The following is a 15,295-nucleotide window of genomic DNA, read 5'->3' on the forward strand; positions in this document are numbered from 1 at the left end:
GGACTGCAGCTTTTGTGTGCGAGGGTGGGTGAGGGCCCTCCGGGGTAAGGACAGAGGGGTCCAACCACCCCACAACACAGGGACCCTAAGAATGCAAATCGGCCCCGCGCCAGAATCCTGGGGACCCCCGGGCGGGGCTGTCAGGCTGATCATTCCCCGGCCCCCATTTCTTCAGTGAACTCGGGGAGTCAGAGGCTAGGTCTGAGAGACGCAGTCTCAGGAGGGTAGAGGGCGGCTCCCAAGTCCTGTCAGGAGGCAAGGTGAGGACACAGGAGACTGAGGCCCCCAGGGAATCCACCTCCGCCCCACCCCCGACAGCCCTCGGAAACCCCTGGGCTCGGGGTCCAGATGTGATGGGCACTGATGCCCCAACCTTGGGAGGTGAGTGAGGTGAGGGCCTGGGTGAGGGAGGCCGGCTTCAGGTTTGCTAGTGAAGGAGCCCAGCGCTGCCAGGAGTCAAGGTAGAACCGTGTGTGGGGACTCGGTTTGCAGGCATCCAGGTCGGTTCTGCGGTCACCCCTGGGAGACCCCAGGCAGGGTTGCAAGGATCAGATCCCCACCCCCTCATCCCTGCTTCCCTCTCTGGTGTCCTGGCTCTGGAGGGTCTGAGTCCAAGGGGACCAAGCTCAGGTGGGCAGAGGGAGGTGTCCAGGCCCAGCCAGGAGTCCAGGTGAGGAGCAGAGGGAGGGCTGAGGGAACCCATGGAATCCATCTCAGCCCCTGGCGTCCACAGTCCTGGGAAGCCCTGGGCCTGGTGGCCTCATGTGAGTCCAGAGACTCCCCTGGGGGGTCTCAGGGCAGTGAGGGCCTTGGTGTGAGGGTGTGGGCTCGGGTCAACAAGGGGGCGTCCCAGGACCTGATGGGGCTCAAGCTGAGGACGCTGAGGGAGGACAGAAGGGGCCCCACAGATCCCCGCCCCTGCTGTCAGCCCTGGGAGGGCCTGGGTGGGATGAGCACTCGTGGGGTCCTGACTTCCTGACATCCGGGTCTCGGAAGGACGGGGGTCCTGGGATGAGGGGCGGGGCCTCGGGTGGCCAGAGGGGAGATCACATGCCGCCTGAGTCAAGGTGAGGACCCCGAGGGAGAACGGAGGGATCCTGCACCCCGGGACAGTGTTGCACCTTGGAGGCCACAGGGCAGGGTGAGCACCGGCGGCATTTCCTGACATCCGGGTCTCAGAGGGACTGCGGACCTGGTTTGAGGGGCGGGGCCTCGGGTGGGCTGAAGGGAGGCTCCATGCCGCCTGAGTGAATCTGAGGACCTTGAGGGAGGATCTAGGAGACTCTGGACTCCAGAATAGAGGGGACCCCAAGCTATCTACCCCTGCAGTCAGCCCTGGTAGGCCCTGTGCTGATGAGCACATGGCAGCGTGCCCTGACTTCCGCATCCGGGTCTCAGACGGAGTCGGGATGTAGTACAAGGAGGGGGAGCTCAAGGGGGCAGAGTGGAGAATCCCAGTTCCTGCCGGGCGTCAAGGTGAGGACCCTGAGGGAGGCCTGAGGGGACCAGAGACCCCAGCACAGAGTCGGTCCCGGGAGGTCATGGGGCCGGATCACCTCAGGCAGCATTTCCTGACATCCGGGTCTCAGAGGGACTGCGGACCTGGTTTGAGGGGCGGGGCCTCGGGTGGGCTGAGGAGAGAATCCCAGTTCCTGCCGGGCGCCGAGGTGAGGACCCTGAGGAAGGACTGGGGACACCCTGGACTCCAGAATTGAGGGGACCCCAAGATATCTACCCCGGCAGTCAGCCCTCGGAGGCCTCAGGCCGGACGAGCCCACGGCAGCGTGCCGGGACTTCCGCATCCGGGCCTCGGAGGGACTGGGGCGCTGCTGTGGGGAGCGAAGCCTCAGCTTGGGAAACGCAGGGCGGAGGGCCTGTCAGGACAGTGAGCAAGGACTGTGAGGGAGGACTGCGGGACCCTGGACCCCAGTACAGAGTCGTTCCTGGGAGATCATAGGGTGGCATGACCACAGGCACATTTCCTGACATCCGCGTCTCAGAGGGAATGGGGCCCAGGTTTGAGGGGCGGGGCCTCAGATGGGCTGAGGTGGGAATCCCCGTTCCTGCCTGGCGTCACGGTGAGGATCCTGAGGGAGGACTGAGGGAACCAGAGACCCCAGATCAGTGGGGACCCGCCGAACCGATCCTGCCCCTGCTTTTATCCCTGGGAGGCCCCAGGGCGAGATGAGCACACGTTGCTCTTTGGTGTCTCGACTTCCCCATCCGGGTCTCAGAGAGACTGGGGCCTTAATATAAGGAGGGGGGACCTCAGGTATGCAGAGCAGGGTATCCCCGGTCCCCCTGGTAGTCAAGGTGAGGACCCTGAGGGAGGACCAAGAGACCCTGCACCCCGGAACAGAGTCGGCCATGGGGGGCTATAGGGCAGGATGACCAAAGGCAGCATTTCCTGACATCCCGGTCTCAGAGGGACAGGGCTCCTGGTATGAGGGGCGGGGCGTCAGATGGGCAGAGGACAGAATCCTAAATTACCAGGGGGCAATGTGAGGACCGTGAGGGAGCCTTTGCCCTTGTGCTGGGTCTTGGAGGCCCCAGAGCAGGGTGACCAGGTGAGATGTTTTCTGACCTCTTACTCAGAGGTCCTTGGGAGGTGAAGTCCCTGGTCTGAGGAGTGTGGCTCAGATGTGCAGAGGGTGGTCTCCCCGGAACCCCCAGTAGGACTGGGCAGACCCCCTCCCCAGGTAGAGGGGGCCTCAACAGAAACTTGCTCCTCTGGTCCTTCCTGGGAGGCCCGGGTGTAAGTCAGGAGGCATCACCTCCCCACTTTATCCTCAAACTCAGTGCGATGGTGGTGTCGGCCTGCAGGGGACAACCTCATGTTAGCGGAGGGGAGGGTTCCAGGACTTGCTGGGCGTAAATGTGAATGTCTTGATACTGAGAGTAGAGAGCGAGCCCACAGAATCCGGCCCTGCCCCCTGTCATCCCTGAAGTCCCTGGGCAGGAGTGGCCAATGGTGCTGCCCCCTCACCTCTGCCCCAGGCTCTCAGGGAATTCAGACCTAGTTCTGAGGTTGGCAGAAGGAGCCACAACCGGTCAGCAGCAGAAGGACTCACAGGATGTGCCAGGGCTCAGGAAAAGGACCCTTTGGGTGGATGCAGGGCATGAGGAGACCCTCACCCCAAAAGAGATGGGAACTTACAGTGTCCGGCTTGAGCTGTTTCAGCCCTAGGAGTCCCCAGTCAGGTCTGGCCGGATGGGGCCTGCCATCACTTCCGTCACGTGGTTGGGGGTGGGGTATCTCAGGGTGTGAGGACCTTGGTCTGAGGGGAAGCATCAGGCCAGCAGAGGGAGCGGTCCTAGGATATCCCACGTGTCAAGGCAAGGACTCTCCGTGAGGACCAAATGTACCCCGCCATCTCAGGAGAGGAAGGACCCCACCGGGTCCAGCTGACCCGTGTTCCCAGCCCTGGAAGGAACAGTCAGTGGTGGCCCTAAGTGCCGTGCTCACTTCCATCCTGGGTGGGAAGGTGGGAGTCTTCAGGGAGTTGAGGTCTGGGTCTGACGGGCAGATGTCAACTCGTCATCCCAGGTGGGGGCAGGGGGGAAGAGCAGGCCCTGGCGGGAGTGAGATGCATGGCCTCCAGGCACTGAGGGCACCTCCGCCCAGGGCAGAGGGGCCGATCCCCGCTGCCAGTGCTTCTGGTTTTTTCGGGGGGCTGGGGGTGGATGTTGTGTAAATGGATCCTGGGACCAGTTTCCACGTAGGGGAGAGGTTCCCCGGACCAACAACAGTTCTCAGACAGCAGCAGAGTGTTCAAGAATTCAACTGCGTTCTGACACCGTCTAGCCAGAGATGGCATCAGACCCTCTGGTTCAGGCTCAGTCCTCCAAGACTGCCCTCCCCCCACCACTTCAGAAGCCCACCGCAAGGCAAGGTTCTTCCCTGTGCTGCTAAATGGCCAGCTGTAGGTTGGGGATTCCAACTCCCTCCTCCTTGGGTTTCCACCGCTGGTGACAAGTCGAGGCTGTTACTTGTCCTTCTGAAAGACGTGTCCTTCTGAAAGACCTCCAGAGGTTGCCACGCCCTCCTCCTCAGGTTTGGTTGATTTGCTAGAGTGGCTCACAGGTCTCTGACAAACGTATTACTTCCTAGATCACCAGCTGAACATAAAGGGCATGAGTCACGAAGAGCCAGATGGAAGAGGTGCTAGGGCCAAGGTGTGCGGGAGCGGGGCCGACTTCCCCGCTCTCTCAGACAGTGCCACTTGCCCCAGCTCTCTACCTGCTCACCAACCCAGAAGCTCTCCAAACCCATCCTCTTGGGGTTTGACGGAGGCTTCATTACATAAGCACGATTGGTTAAACCATTGGCCATTGGCAATTGAACTCAAATCTCCAGCCTTTCTCCCCTCCCTGGTGGTGCTGGGGAGGGGCCAAAAGATCCAAACTTTTAATCACATGATTGGCTCTTCTGGCAACCAGCCCCATTTTAGGTGCTTTGCAAACACATCTCATTGACATGAAAAACAAAAACAGCACATTCATCACTCTCAACACTGAGGACATCCCAAGGGCTTTGGGAGCTGTGAACAAGGAACTGTGCACAGAAACCAAAGTCAATGACCAGAGGTATCCTTGTCCTGAATCACAGCAGGGAAGGGGCCTCCTCTCCTTTCTCTCCCGGCTTTCAGGGAGGTGAGGACCTTGGTGTGAGAGGACGGGTCAGATCCTATCTGAAGGAACCACGCCTTGGCGACAGAGAGAAGAGTCCCGGGTCCTCCCAGGAGTCAAGGTGAGGGCCCGAGGGAAGGGTGAGGGGACCCGCACGCCCACAACAAAGATGGGACACCAAAGTAAACCTCGTTCAGCCCTAGAAACCCTGGGAAGGTCGATAAGCTTGTCCTCCCACAAGGCCACTGGGTCCCCACCTGTCACCGCTGCCCAGACTCCTGTCAGCTGCCAACACCTGTCATTATGTCCCTGGTTCAGATGAGTGAGCTCCGCCAGGCTGTGGAAGACCTTCAGGACCCAAGAGACGCCCAGGGCCTGGTGGATGTGCAGCAGCTGGAGGCTGAGCAGGAGGGGGCCGCATCCCCCCGGTACCCCTGCTCCTCCTCAGTCTCCTCTTCCTACTCTGCCGGTGCCGAGTCCCTGCGCCAAGGTGCAGAGCTTTCAATGATGGCTGACCTGGTGAGCTTCCTGCTCCTCAAGTATCACCGGAAGCAGCCGACCACCAGGGCAGAAATGCTGAGTATCCTCAGAGAATACCAGGACCACTTCCCTGCGGTCTTCAGCCAGGCCTCTGAGTGCATGCAGCTGGTCTTTGGGGTGGATGTGAAGGAGGTGGACCCCAAGGAGCACTTGTACATCCTGGTCCCCACCCTGGGCCTCACCTGTGATGGGATGCAGGGTGGTGAGCAGAGCATGCCCAAGAACGGCCTCCTGGTGATACTTCTGGGTGTCATCGTCCTGGGGGGAGGGGGGGTGCCTGAGGAAGAGGTGTGGGGAGCACTCGGTGTCATGGGGGTGTATCCTGGGAGGGAGCACTTCATCTACGGGGAGCCCAGGGAGCTGATCACCAAAGCGTGGGTGCAGGAGGGGTACCTGGAGTACCGGCAGGTGGCCAACAGCGATCCCGCTCGCCACGAGTTCCTGTGGGGGCCCCGGGCCCACGCGGAGACCAGCAAGCTGCAAGTCCTGGAGCATTTGTTTAGACTCAACAGTGAGGGTCCCATTTCCTTCCCGTCCCTGTCTGAGGAGGCCGTGAGCAATGAGGAAGAGGGGGCCTGAGCCAGACTTGCAGCCGCGCTCCTTCCAGGCCCCTGTCCAGCAGCTTCTCCTGCCGGGCAGGAAGGGAGCCCATCCTTCACCCTGTGTTTGCAGAGCGAGCAGTCAGCCTTGGAAGGAGTGAGGGCCCGGGCCAGCTCGGGGGGCACGGCGTACAGCATCTCTGGGCTCCTCCCGTCCTTTACGGTGACATGGAAATTGATCTTTGTTTCCTGTAGGTGTTTTTCAGTGCTGTTCCTATTAATAGAAGATTTAATAAGCTTCAGTATCTAACTTTGTGAATGACAGTGATCACAACGAGTGTATGCTTATCCAGTTCAAACACAACAGTTTTCCTCTTCTGTAAAGGAGACTGAAATCTCTCTCTCTCTCTCTCTCTTTTTTTTTTTTTTTGGTCATCCTGGATGACATAATATGGAATTGCAATTAGAATTGTTTGGGAAATGTGAGAGTAATTAGCAATGATACAGATGAGGGAAGATTTAGAACAATAAAAGTAAAAATATTAACTTGCTTCTTACCCCTTCTTGTTTGTCATTTTATACGTGTAATATCCCTATGTTTAATTGGGTTTCCATGGGTTATTTAAGAAAGTAGGAGAAAATCAGTGTGAATCAACAGGATCCCTGCTCACCATCTCACTTCATCCGCACACATTCACCGAGCCTCTGCTGTCCGGAGGGCTCTGTGTTAGTGGGGACACTAGGAAAAGCAAGACACACCCCACACCTAGAAGGACAGGCTAGGAGCCCAGTCACATCAGGAAGATGGTGACATGTCCCTGAAGTCCCACAGAACAAGGGAAAGAAGCGGCGAGGCGGAGGGGGTCCGGGAGAGAGCACCCAAGTGCAAGTGCGCAGAGCCAGGGCAGGTGGGGGCTTTGGGAAGCTGGGCTTCCTTCTGTGGGAGGTGACGGTAATGAAGCCGGGTGGTGGCGGCGGCCAGACTTGAAGAAGGCGTGTTTTGGGTTTGAGAAGCCACAGTTCGGATGGAAGGGCGGCTGGGAGGGGGCAAAGGTTGTTCCTTGACTCCCTTCGTAGGAGCTCGGTGTTGAGTCCAGCTGGGAACCCTCCCCCACCCCTCAGTGTAACCTAGCCTCTAATCGGGAGAATTTACTTAGTTTCATTTAGGAGACATGCTTTTTGGCTGATTAGCTCTTCCACATCCTACTGAGCTGCGTGTTCTCTAACATGACCTGGATAACAAACCAACCAGCCAAGTGCCAGAGGAGGGAGTGGGAGGGTCTGGGGCCAAAGAAAATCAGAAGCACCTGCCAATCATCGCGGTTCCAACAGGCAGCGCGCCCCGCGCGAGGTGCTTGGCGCACATCACACGCACCCCTGCAGTCCTGCGGGACGGGCCTCCTCACACCCGCCCACTGCACAGATGAAGACCCTGAGGTCGTGGGGCTCGGGAACCTTCCCAGGATCACGTGCTAGTAAGTGACGGGGTGGGGCCGAGACCCCTGGTCTGAATTCATCTAGAGCCCACGCTGCGCCCACCCATCGCAGCCTGCGGCCCACCTCCTGACCCAGAGTCCACTTCTCTCCTCAGTGTCCTCGTGGTGTCTGTCGGGTGACAGAAAGTAGGATCCTGAGGCCCAGGTAGTAAAAGCTGGACCAAGAAAGGAAGGTGACTGTGACAGTCAAAGCCAGGGTGAGGACTGTCTGCGGTTTCTTGAGAGCTGACCCTGCCAGGTGGTGGCACTGCTGTCCAGTCCCAGCCCTTATCCCACACGACAGCACCCTGCCCTGGTCCCCTCCTTCCCCGGGGCCCTCTTGGCCAACTCGAACCTGACCTGCTGACTTGGTCATCACAGGGGGTGGGGGTGTGGAGAGAGAGACAGAGACAGAGAGAGACAGAGACAGAGGCAGAGGCAGAGACAGAGAGAGACAGAGACAGAGAGACAGTCACAGAGACAGACACAGCGACAGAGCGAGAGCCAGAGCGCGAGACCGGGCTTGAGACTGGGATTGGGATTGTGGTTGACTGGGTCTTGAAAGCCACATTTCTTATGGGATAACATCCCTAACGTAGACTTTTCAGAAGCGGCAGAAAAGTTAACACTAGGGAACATCCTGACACCGTCTCCCTGTCCCCAGTGGGGGAGGGGAGCGGCCGTAACAGAGCTTGCCTGGGGCTCCTTTGGAAAGTGCATTGCACCCGACGGCCCCTGTGCCATTTGAGCTTCTAAGGATGGCTTTCCCGGGTCTCCTTGGCCTTGGACAACTACGAAATGAGTCATCACTGGACAAGGAAGACTCCCCTTTGCTGCTGTCCTGCGGGGTGCAGGTGGCTTCCGGGCAGACACAAGGCCCCCAGTCTGGGCTGAGGCCGTGGGCTCGGGCGTCCGCAGTGGACCACAGGCCGGCTCTACTTCTCCGTCAGGCGGATCCTAGGCCCACGACTCCACCTTCCCCGGCCCGGGCCGGGCCTTCCCTGCCACCTGCCCCGGGTCAGACGGGAAGAGTCCACGGCGCTGCGCCGCAGAGCGCTCAGCACCGCCAAGGGACGGCAGGCGCCCTCCGACCTGCTCGAACTGTCGCAGTGACCGTGCACAGCTGCTTTCAAGGACACTGAAGCCAGCTCCTGGGCGACATACAAATTTGTTCGTTCCAAGATACGCTGGGGACCACGTTCACGTCCTGTCCTAGTCTGCTGTCCTCAAGGACCTCTTTCCGGGTCTGGAGGGGGAGGCAGATACACCCAAGCTCTCAGGGAGACAGGAGCACCCCACCTTGGGACTGGACATGCAAGGCGGGCTGTGGGAGCCTTGGGAGGGAGCCTGGGACCACAGGAAGACCCGACTGCCGAGGTGGCCTTGAAGCCGGGCCGGCCTTGAAGCCGGGCCCCAACATGCAGAGCGGCCTGTGGATAGAGACGGGCATTGCCACCCGACGAGGCAGCTTGAGGACATGCCCAGACAGGGGAGTTCTTGGCGGGTCCCAGAGCAGCCGGGGACTGGGTGCGGGTCTGGCCCAGGGCCCATGGACGGTGACGGAGAGCGGTTGGGGGTCCTCTGGGCTGGCGGACACCGGGGGCTAAGGCAGGCGCAGCGGCCGGCGGGCCAGGCTGGGAAAGGCAGGCCTTGGACGTCGTGAGGGCTGGTATCTGAGTAACAGGTGTCCTGAGCCATGGCTGAGAGCGACCCCTGGGGCGTGACACAAAGCCACGGCCCAGCCGGCCCGGGGCGGGGGCGGGGGCGGGGAGGGCAGGGGTGCGTGGGATGGAGGGAGGCAGACCTGTGAGGGGGCAGGCCCACCAGACCCAGGGTGTGAGGGAGGGCTGGAAGGAGCGGGCGGCAGGCGAGGCCACAGGGCTGGGATCGGCCCGCCGATGTCCCAGCCTTTGGGCCCCCTCCTGAGACGCCCCCGTGGCCTCCACTGAAGTTCGAACTCTAAGGACACGTCCCTGCAGGAGGGAGTGACCCGAACAAGTGCTCTGTAAACCTGTTTAGAGGCACAAAGACCTGCGCCCAAGCTCCAGTCTCGGCCTAGGAGCTCCACGAAGGCCGACAGCCCTCAGACTCGAAGGCCCCTTGGGAGAATCTCTTTCGAACCCCTTGCCCTCCCCTTCTGGAACAGGGAGTGGCCCTCAGAGAGGACAGACGCCTCTCCTTAGCGGCAGAGCTGGGATGAGGACCTAGGAGCCCGGCAGACGGGCCTTTCCAGGTCCCATTCTCTCTCCCTGTGCAGTGACTATGAAGAACAGTCACCACAGCGGCTACAGAACACGTGTCCCCCCAGACCGCTGTCCTGTCTGTCCTGCCATCTGTGGTGAAGACGGCTCTCGGGCTGGACTTGTCCCATCCCACACCCAGAGCCTCATCTATTTTCAGTCACACGTGGACGGGCTTTCCGTTGGTCACGTCTAGCTCAACAAGTAGGAACTGTCCTTGGCAGTGAGTCTGTAGAGTAGGCCCCTTGAAAAGTACCGGACCCAGAGCAGGCAAAATTATTCAGTGTACCTGCCACCGAGGTGACGGCGGGACGGGGACCCAGGGCTGGGGGCGGGGCTGGCTCGGGGAAGGCGAGCAGGGCAGGCCTGGGAGCAGACCAGGGAAATGCTTGCTCTCAACAGATCAGAATACATGCTGAACCCCCAGATCAAGGACTGCAAAGGGGAAGAAGCAGGGCAGAGCCGAGTTGGAAGCAGAAGGCCAGCAATCTGGCAGGGCAGGAGCCTAACCCCCCCAGTGACAGGGAAGAGGGAAGAGGGCCTTAGAGCAGCCTCAGGGGAGGCTGAATCCGAGGTCTGAGGGAGGTGTTCTGACGCGGACTAAGGCAGGTGTTCTGAAAGTGAGTGCTCTCGGGCCACGAGGAGTTTCTATGGCAAGAAATGGGCACTAAAGAGGATCCCATGTGCTCTGGAGAGGGGTGGGGCTGCGGACAGCAGAGCTCAAAAGGAGGCTCCAAAGCACAGGGGAGGATGCGGCCATCCGCTCACGCGGCACGGGGGGAACCCTATGTGCCAGGTGCTTTGGTGACACTGAAGTGGGACGTGGGGAGTGCCCCCACACGCTCCCACACAGCCCCACTCTGGGGACAGCTCGACCCAGGGGCAGGAGAACGGGACACTTCCTTATGGCCCATCAGAGCTGGACCGACCAGCCAGCAGGAGCAGCTGGAAGAGACCAAGGCAGGAGCTGTTGGGGGCGGGGGGGCGGGCGCTGCCAGCCAGCCCGGGCCAACCAGCCCACTCGGACCACCACTTCCGGGAGGTGCAGTCGCCCGGGGCCCATCTCACCCCTGCCGCCTTGGTGGCAGCCAAGCCAGGGCCAGCCAGGGCCAGCCAGGGCCTGGCCCTTGAACAAATCGGAGGCTGGCAACAGGCCTCCCCAACCTTTGGGGATGGAAACAGGATCATGTCTCTCCGCCCACTCAGGGCCTGGCCCCTGGGAGAAAGGTGCCTGGCAGCAGATGGGAGCCTTTCGCCGGGACCTTGAACATACCTTCCTACACTTCTGGAAAACAGAGAAGCTGGGGGCTCTGTACCCCTCCCCTCCCCTCCCCTCGGCCAGGGCTCCCTGTCCAGACCACCTCTGGGACCTCACGTGACACATAAAGAGGACGATGACCAAAGTCGCTGGTTGCCCTGCTACCGAGATTCTAGAATTCTGCGGACACTATTTACTGGGCGTCCCTGCTCAGACTGAAGGCACTTCTGCCCTGAGAGCTCAGTGATCTGGTCTCAGGGAGAGCATGTGCCTGGTCTAGACTAGCTGCATGGCGAGTCAGAGCCCCGACGAGGAATATACGGCCACGGCGGCCCCCGCAGCTGATGGAGAGCCCCCAGCGGGGGCCCCATCGGGTTCATCCCCGGATCCAAAGGTGGATTCGAGGGAGATTTTGGAGAAGCCCGGCGACCAGGCCGAGAGCCAAGATCCAGGCTCCCAAGACAACCAGCCACCACAGGACCCAAACCCAGGTCCCGCCAACGTGGACGGAACCCATGGTGTTCTTGGGCTCTCCTTCCCGAGAAAGCTCTGGATGATGGTGGAGGACGAGGCCTTCAAGTCCGTGCGCTGGAACGACAAGGGAGACATGCTGATCATCGAGGAAGACCTTTTCCAGCGGGAGGTTCTTCGCCGGCGCGGCGCAGACAGGATCTTTGAAACAGACAGCTTGAAGAGCTTCATCCGCCAACTGAACCTCTACGGGTTCAGGAAAATACACCTGCCCGGCACTCTGGGTCGCTCTCCGGGGAAGAAAAGGCTGATGGTAACGTAGACAGCCCTTCCGTCTCCCGAGTTCTCTGTTCCTGGAACAGCTTCCCAGTCCTGAGCGGATGAGTGATGTGCTGAACGGGGTTCATTCCCGAGGGGGACTTTTTTCCTGCGAGCCAGTACTGAATGAAGGCTGAGGCAGTCCGGCGTGTCATGTAAGGCTCGCCCCTTAGAGATGCCCTGCGGGTGTGACCGAAGACCCAGGGGCCACTTCACGTCAGGGAGCTAGAGTGACACCTCAGCCCAGGCACCACGTAGCTTTAGTGAGCGCACACTCCAGGGCGAAATAAACCTTGCCAGGAATTTAAAAAGACCTCTTCTCCACAGTCAAACAAGACCTTTATGATGGAGGTGGGCGGGGAGGAGTGAATATTTCCCCCGAAATGACGAGAATGATTCATGTCCTTTCAGATCTACCACAACTGCAACTTTCAGAGAGAGAAGCCCCTGCTGATCGAGAACATGTGGAGAAAAGGTGACCCGAGAGCAACTGCTCGGCCCGCTTCCAGCGCAACCACCCCAAAGAGAAAGAAGCAAGCCGCCCCACCTATGAGATGCACCCAGTTTTTCCATCAGAATGACTCCACCAAAGATGCCGACAGGAAGACCCAGAGGGAAGCCCCCCGTGCTCAGGTGCCCAGCGGCATCCGGGCCTTCATGCTCCCTGGCGTCCTGTCTGCCGGCCGGGTGGCCAGGTTGGTGGTAGTGCAGCGTCCCTCCAGCGAGCAGGGCGGCCCGAGTGGGGAGGGCACCTCCAGGAATGTCACGCTAGTGCCCCCGGCTACTGCCGGAAGGGACGGTGCAGGGGAGCTGCCCAGAAGCCCCCCCGTTTGCCCCGATCCCAGCTCGGTGGTGTCCACGTGCAACACGGGTTACTGCATGCTGCTCGCGGCCCTTCTGCTCATGGCCCCCAACCAGGAGGCCCGCGGCAGATGAAGAGCCCGAGGGCTCTTCAGATTACAAGTGTGCTCTCTGCGAACGGTTCAAGGACAACCCAAAGCCCTGAGCTCACAGACCACTAGAGACACACGAAGAGCACCGTCCTGTAACCATGAACATTTTGGGCTTTAATAAAGACAAGCAAAACTCCCCGGGGCTAAATAAAGAATCTGCGAGAACCGCGGGTCCGTGTTCTTTCTCGCGTTCGATTCCGCACACGTCTCACCAGATAAGCCCGCGGAGGCTGGAGACCCCGGCCGGGGGCAGGCTTTGGTCCCCATCGGCCTCTTTCATCTGAAGCTGTGGCATTTCGGACACCCGCCCAAGGAGGTGGGGAGCGAGCACTGAGGCGAGCCCAGGAAGGTCTGGTCCCCTGGGCCGGGCCTGCCCATCAGGGGACAGACAGCCTGGCTTCTGACCTCGGGGGTGTCTCCCCCCCACTACTCATGCATCCCGGAGCAGGAGGGTCTTCCTCCTGGGTCCCCCAAGGATGCCAGAAGTTTCTGACCAGCAGCTCAGCGTCTCCAGCTCCCGATCCAGGGCCCCCTCCCCCCACAGAGGCCCGCCGAAACGTAGGGCCACCCCCTCCACCAAGGGCTGAGAGCGCTGCAGCCTGGCTCCGAAGAGACGGGGGGTTGCAGTCAAATGCCTGGGGGGAAGCCCATCACCCTCGAAGGTAACAACCACTGGAATCCCTACTCTCAAGTGACCAAACCCCCCACAAATGTATAAAAGATCTCCCACCAGGCGAACACCAGCACTGCTCACTTCCATCAGGGCTGTAGTTAGGACCCTTTCTTGGCACGTGAAGCGGCCGTGCGGCACGTCTAACACACCGGCTCCGCGAGCCAAGGGACACTTTACAACAGGGCGAGAGTCATCTGCGAGGCAGACGGTGCTGTTTCTGAGTCCGATGTCCCCTGATGCCCCACTGGTCTGAGCCGACTCGCCAACACTCACGGGGGCCCCAGCTGTCCTGCACGCTGTCCTACCAGCTGGTGCCTCATGCCACGTAGCTGAGAACACAGGGAAGCCAGGCATCGGTGCTCAGGAGAGCCTGACACCGGATTCTGCCCACGTGGCCTGTCCCAGCCCCGCGGGATCACCATCCATCCTGAAATGGAGACGGGGCCCCAGGAGGCGGGTCTGGGTCTAGGACAGAGGGTGTGAGGATGGAGAAGGCTCCTGGACGTGGGGGTAAAGGCTCGGCCCTCTGAAGTCTGCTCTTGTGTTCAGGCTGGGGCCCTGCTCCCACTTCCTCCTGCCCACTCTGCTCGGCTTCTCTCCCAGCCGACTGGGGGGCCCACGTTCTCCTGCAGGCTCACTGCCCTGGGCAGATGGGGTGTCAGGCAGGCGGCAGGCCTGTAGTTCAAAGCATGGTGCCCTCGGGTCCGGTGGGCTCTCAGGGCTCCCGCAAGGGGACGGGGATCCGCGCCTCAGGGCCCAGGGCAGGCACCTGTGTCTGGGAACTGCCCAGGTTTCCACATGGGGCACACGTGGCATGTTTGGTCCATGTGTGTGGTGTGTGGATGTACGTGTACATAAGCACATACAGTCTAGACATGATATAGATACACGCACAGTAGCTGCAGATGAAAAATGTAGTTCTTACTATGGATGAGAATTAACAAGTGAAAATCACGGCTCTGGAACACGTACTATTATCCAGTCATCAACCCAAGGGATCCGCAACTCCCCTGCCACTGCTCAGCCTCTTCAGGAAAAGGTAAGTCTTTCGAATAGACCGTCTACGAAGTCAGGCTAGTTGTCGGGGAGCCCGCGAGGGAAGGTGTGTTGCTCTCTGCCCCTTCACGGTCACCAGGAGGCAGGTCCCCTCCAGCATCTTTGCTGGGACTGCAGCTTTTGTGTGCGAGGGTGGGTGAGGGCCCTCCGGGGTAAGGACAGAGGGGTCCAACCACCCCACAACACAGGGACCCTAAGAATGCAAATCGGCCCCACGCCAGAATCCTGGGGACCCCCGGGCGGGGCTGTCAGGCTGATCATTCCCCGGCCCCCATTTCTTCAGTGAACTCGGGGAGTCAGAGGCTAGGTCTGAGAGACGCAGTCTCAGGAGGGTAGAGGGCGGCTCCCAAGTCCTGTCAGGAGGCAAGGTGAGGACACAGGAGACTGAGGCCCCCAGGGAATCCACCTCCGCCCCACCCCCGACAGCCCTCGGAAACCCCTGGGCTCGGGGTCCAGATGTGATGGGCACTGATGCCCCAACCTTGGGAGGTGAGTGAGGTGAGGGCCTGGGTGAGGGAGGCCGGCTTCAGGTTTGCTAGTGAAGGAGCCCAGCGCTGCCAGGAGTCAAGGTAGAACCGTGTGTGGGGACTCGGTTTGCAGGCATCCAGGTCGGTTCTGCGGTCACCCCTGGGAGACCCCAGGCAGGGTTGCAAGGATCAGATCCCCACCCCCTCATCCCTGCTTCCCTCTCTGGTGTCCTGGCTCTGGAGGGTCTGAGTCCAAGGGGACCAAGCTCAGGTGGGCAGAGGGAGGTGTCCAGGCCCAGCCAGGAGTCCAGGTGAGGAGCAGAGGGAGGGCTGAGGGAACCCATGGAATCCATCTCAGCCCCTGGCGTCCACAGTCCTGGGAAGCCCTGGGCCTGGTGGCCTCATGTGAGTCCAGAGACTCCCCTGGGGGGTCTCAGGGCAGTGAGGGCCTTGGTGTGAGGGTGTGGGCTCGGGTCAACAAGGGGGCGTCCCAGGACCTGATGGGGCTCAAGCTGAGGACGCTGAGGGAGGACAGAAGGGGCCCCACAGATCCCCGCCCCTGCTGTCAGCCCTGGGAGGGCCTGGGTGGGATGAGCACTCGTGGGGTCCTGACTTCCTGACATCCGGGTCTCGGAAGGACGGGGGTCCTGGGATGAGGGGCGGGGCCTCGGGTGGC

At 60.7% G+C, this 15,295-nt stretch overlaps 2 protein-coding genes across 6 annotated transcripts; both read left to right on the forward strand.

The window, feature by feature from the left end:
• Positions 1 to 1,036: 1,036 nt before the first annotated feature.
• On the forward strand, positions 1,037 to 6,265 carry LOC140691740 (melanoma-associated antigen 10-like). 5 transcript variants are annotated; one of them, XM_072955615.1, is made up of 3 exons: positions 1,037 to 1,141; positions 4,610 to 4,750; positions 4,948 to 6,265. In XM_072955615.1, exon 3 carries the CDS (start codon positions 4,948 to 4,950, stop codon positions 5,746 to 5,748), a length of 801 nt encoding a protein of 266 aa, XP_072811716.1. In that variant the 5' UTR covers positions 1,037 to 1,141; positions 4,610 to 4,750; the 3' UTR covers positions 5,749 to 6,265. The 5 variants fall into 5 exon arrangements, with proteins under 5 accessions (XP_072811716.1, XP_072811715.1, XP_072811717.1 ...); XM_072955614.1 differs by lacking the exon at positions 1,037 to 1,141 and adding an exon at positions 1,233 to 1,476; XM_072955616.1 differs by lacking the exon at positions 1,037 to 1,141 and adding an exon at positions 1,233 to 1,476 and having other exon boundaries at positions 4,650 to 4,750.
• A 4,620-nt stretch (positions 6,266 to 10,885) lies between these two features.
• LOC140691857 (heat shock transcription factor, X-linked member 3-like) lies at positions 10,886 to 12,588 on the forward strand. The gene is made up of 2 exons (XM_072956140.1): positions 10,886 to 11,465; positions 11,882 to 12,588. Exons 1-2 carry the CDS (start codon positions 10,971 to 10,973, stop codon positions 12,404 to 12,406), a joined length of 1,020 nt encoding a protein of 339 aa, XP_072812241.1. The 5' UTR covers positions 10,886 to 10,970; the 3' UTR covers positions 12,407 to 12,588.
• The last annotated feature ends 2,707 nt before the right edge of the window (positions 12,589 to 15,295 follow it).

The sequence above is a fragment of the Vicugna pacos genome, chromosome X, assembly GCF_048564905.1.
Source record: "Vicugna pacos chromosome X, VicPac4, whole genome shotgun sequence".
NCBI lineage: Eukaryota > Metazoa > Chordata > Mammalia > Artiodactyla > Camelidae > Vicugna > Vicugna pacos.

Excerpts from the sequence above, each read along its gene's own strand:
- LOC140691740 (XM_072955615.1), top strand. The coding sequence starts at position 4,948 with ATGAGTGAGCTCCGCCAGGCTGTGGAAGACCTTCAGGACCCAAGAGAC.
- LOC140691857 (XM_072956140.1), top strand. The coding sequence starts at position 10,971 with ATGGCGAGTCAGAGCCCCGACGAGGAATATACGGCCACGGCGGCCCCC. Across the intron at positions 11,466-11,881 it reads CGGGGAAGAAAAGGCTGATG|ATCTACCACAACTGCAACTT; the intron begins GTAACGTAGACA and ends ATGTCCTTTCAG.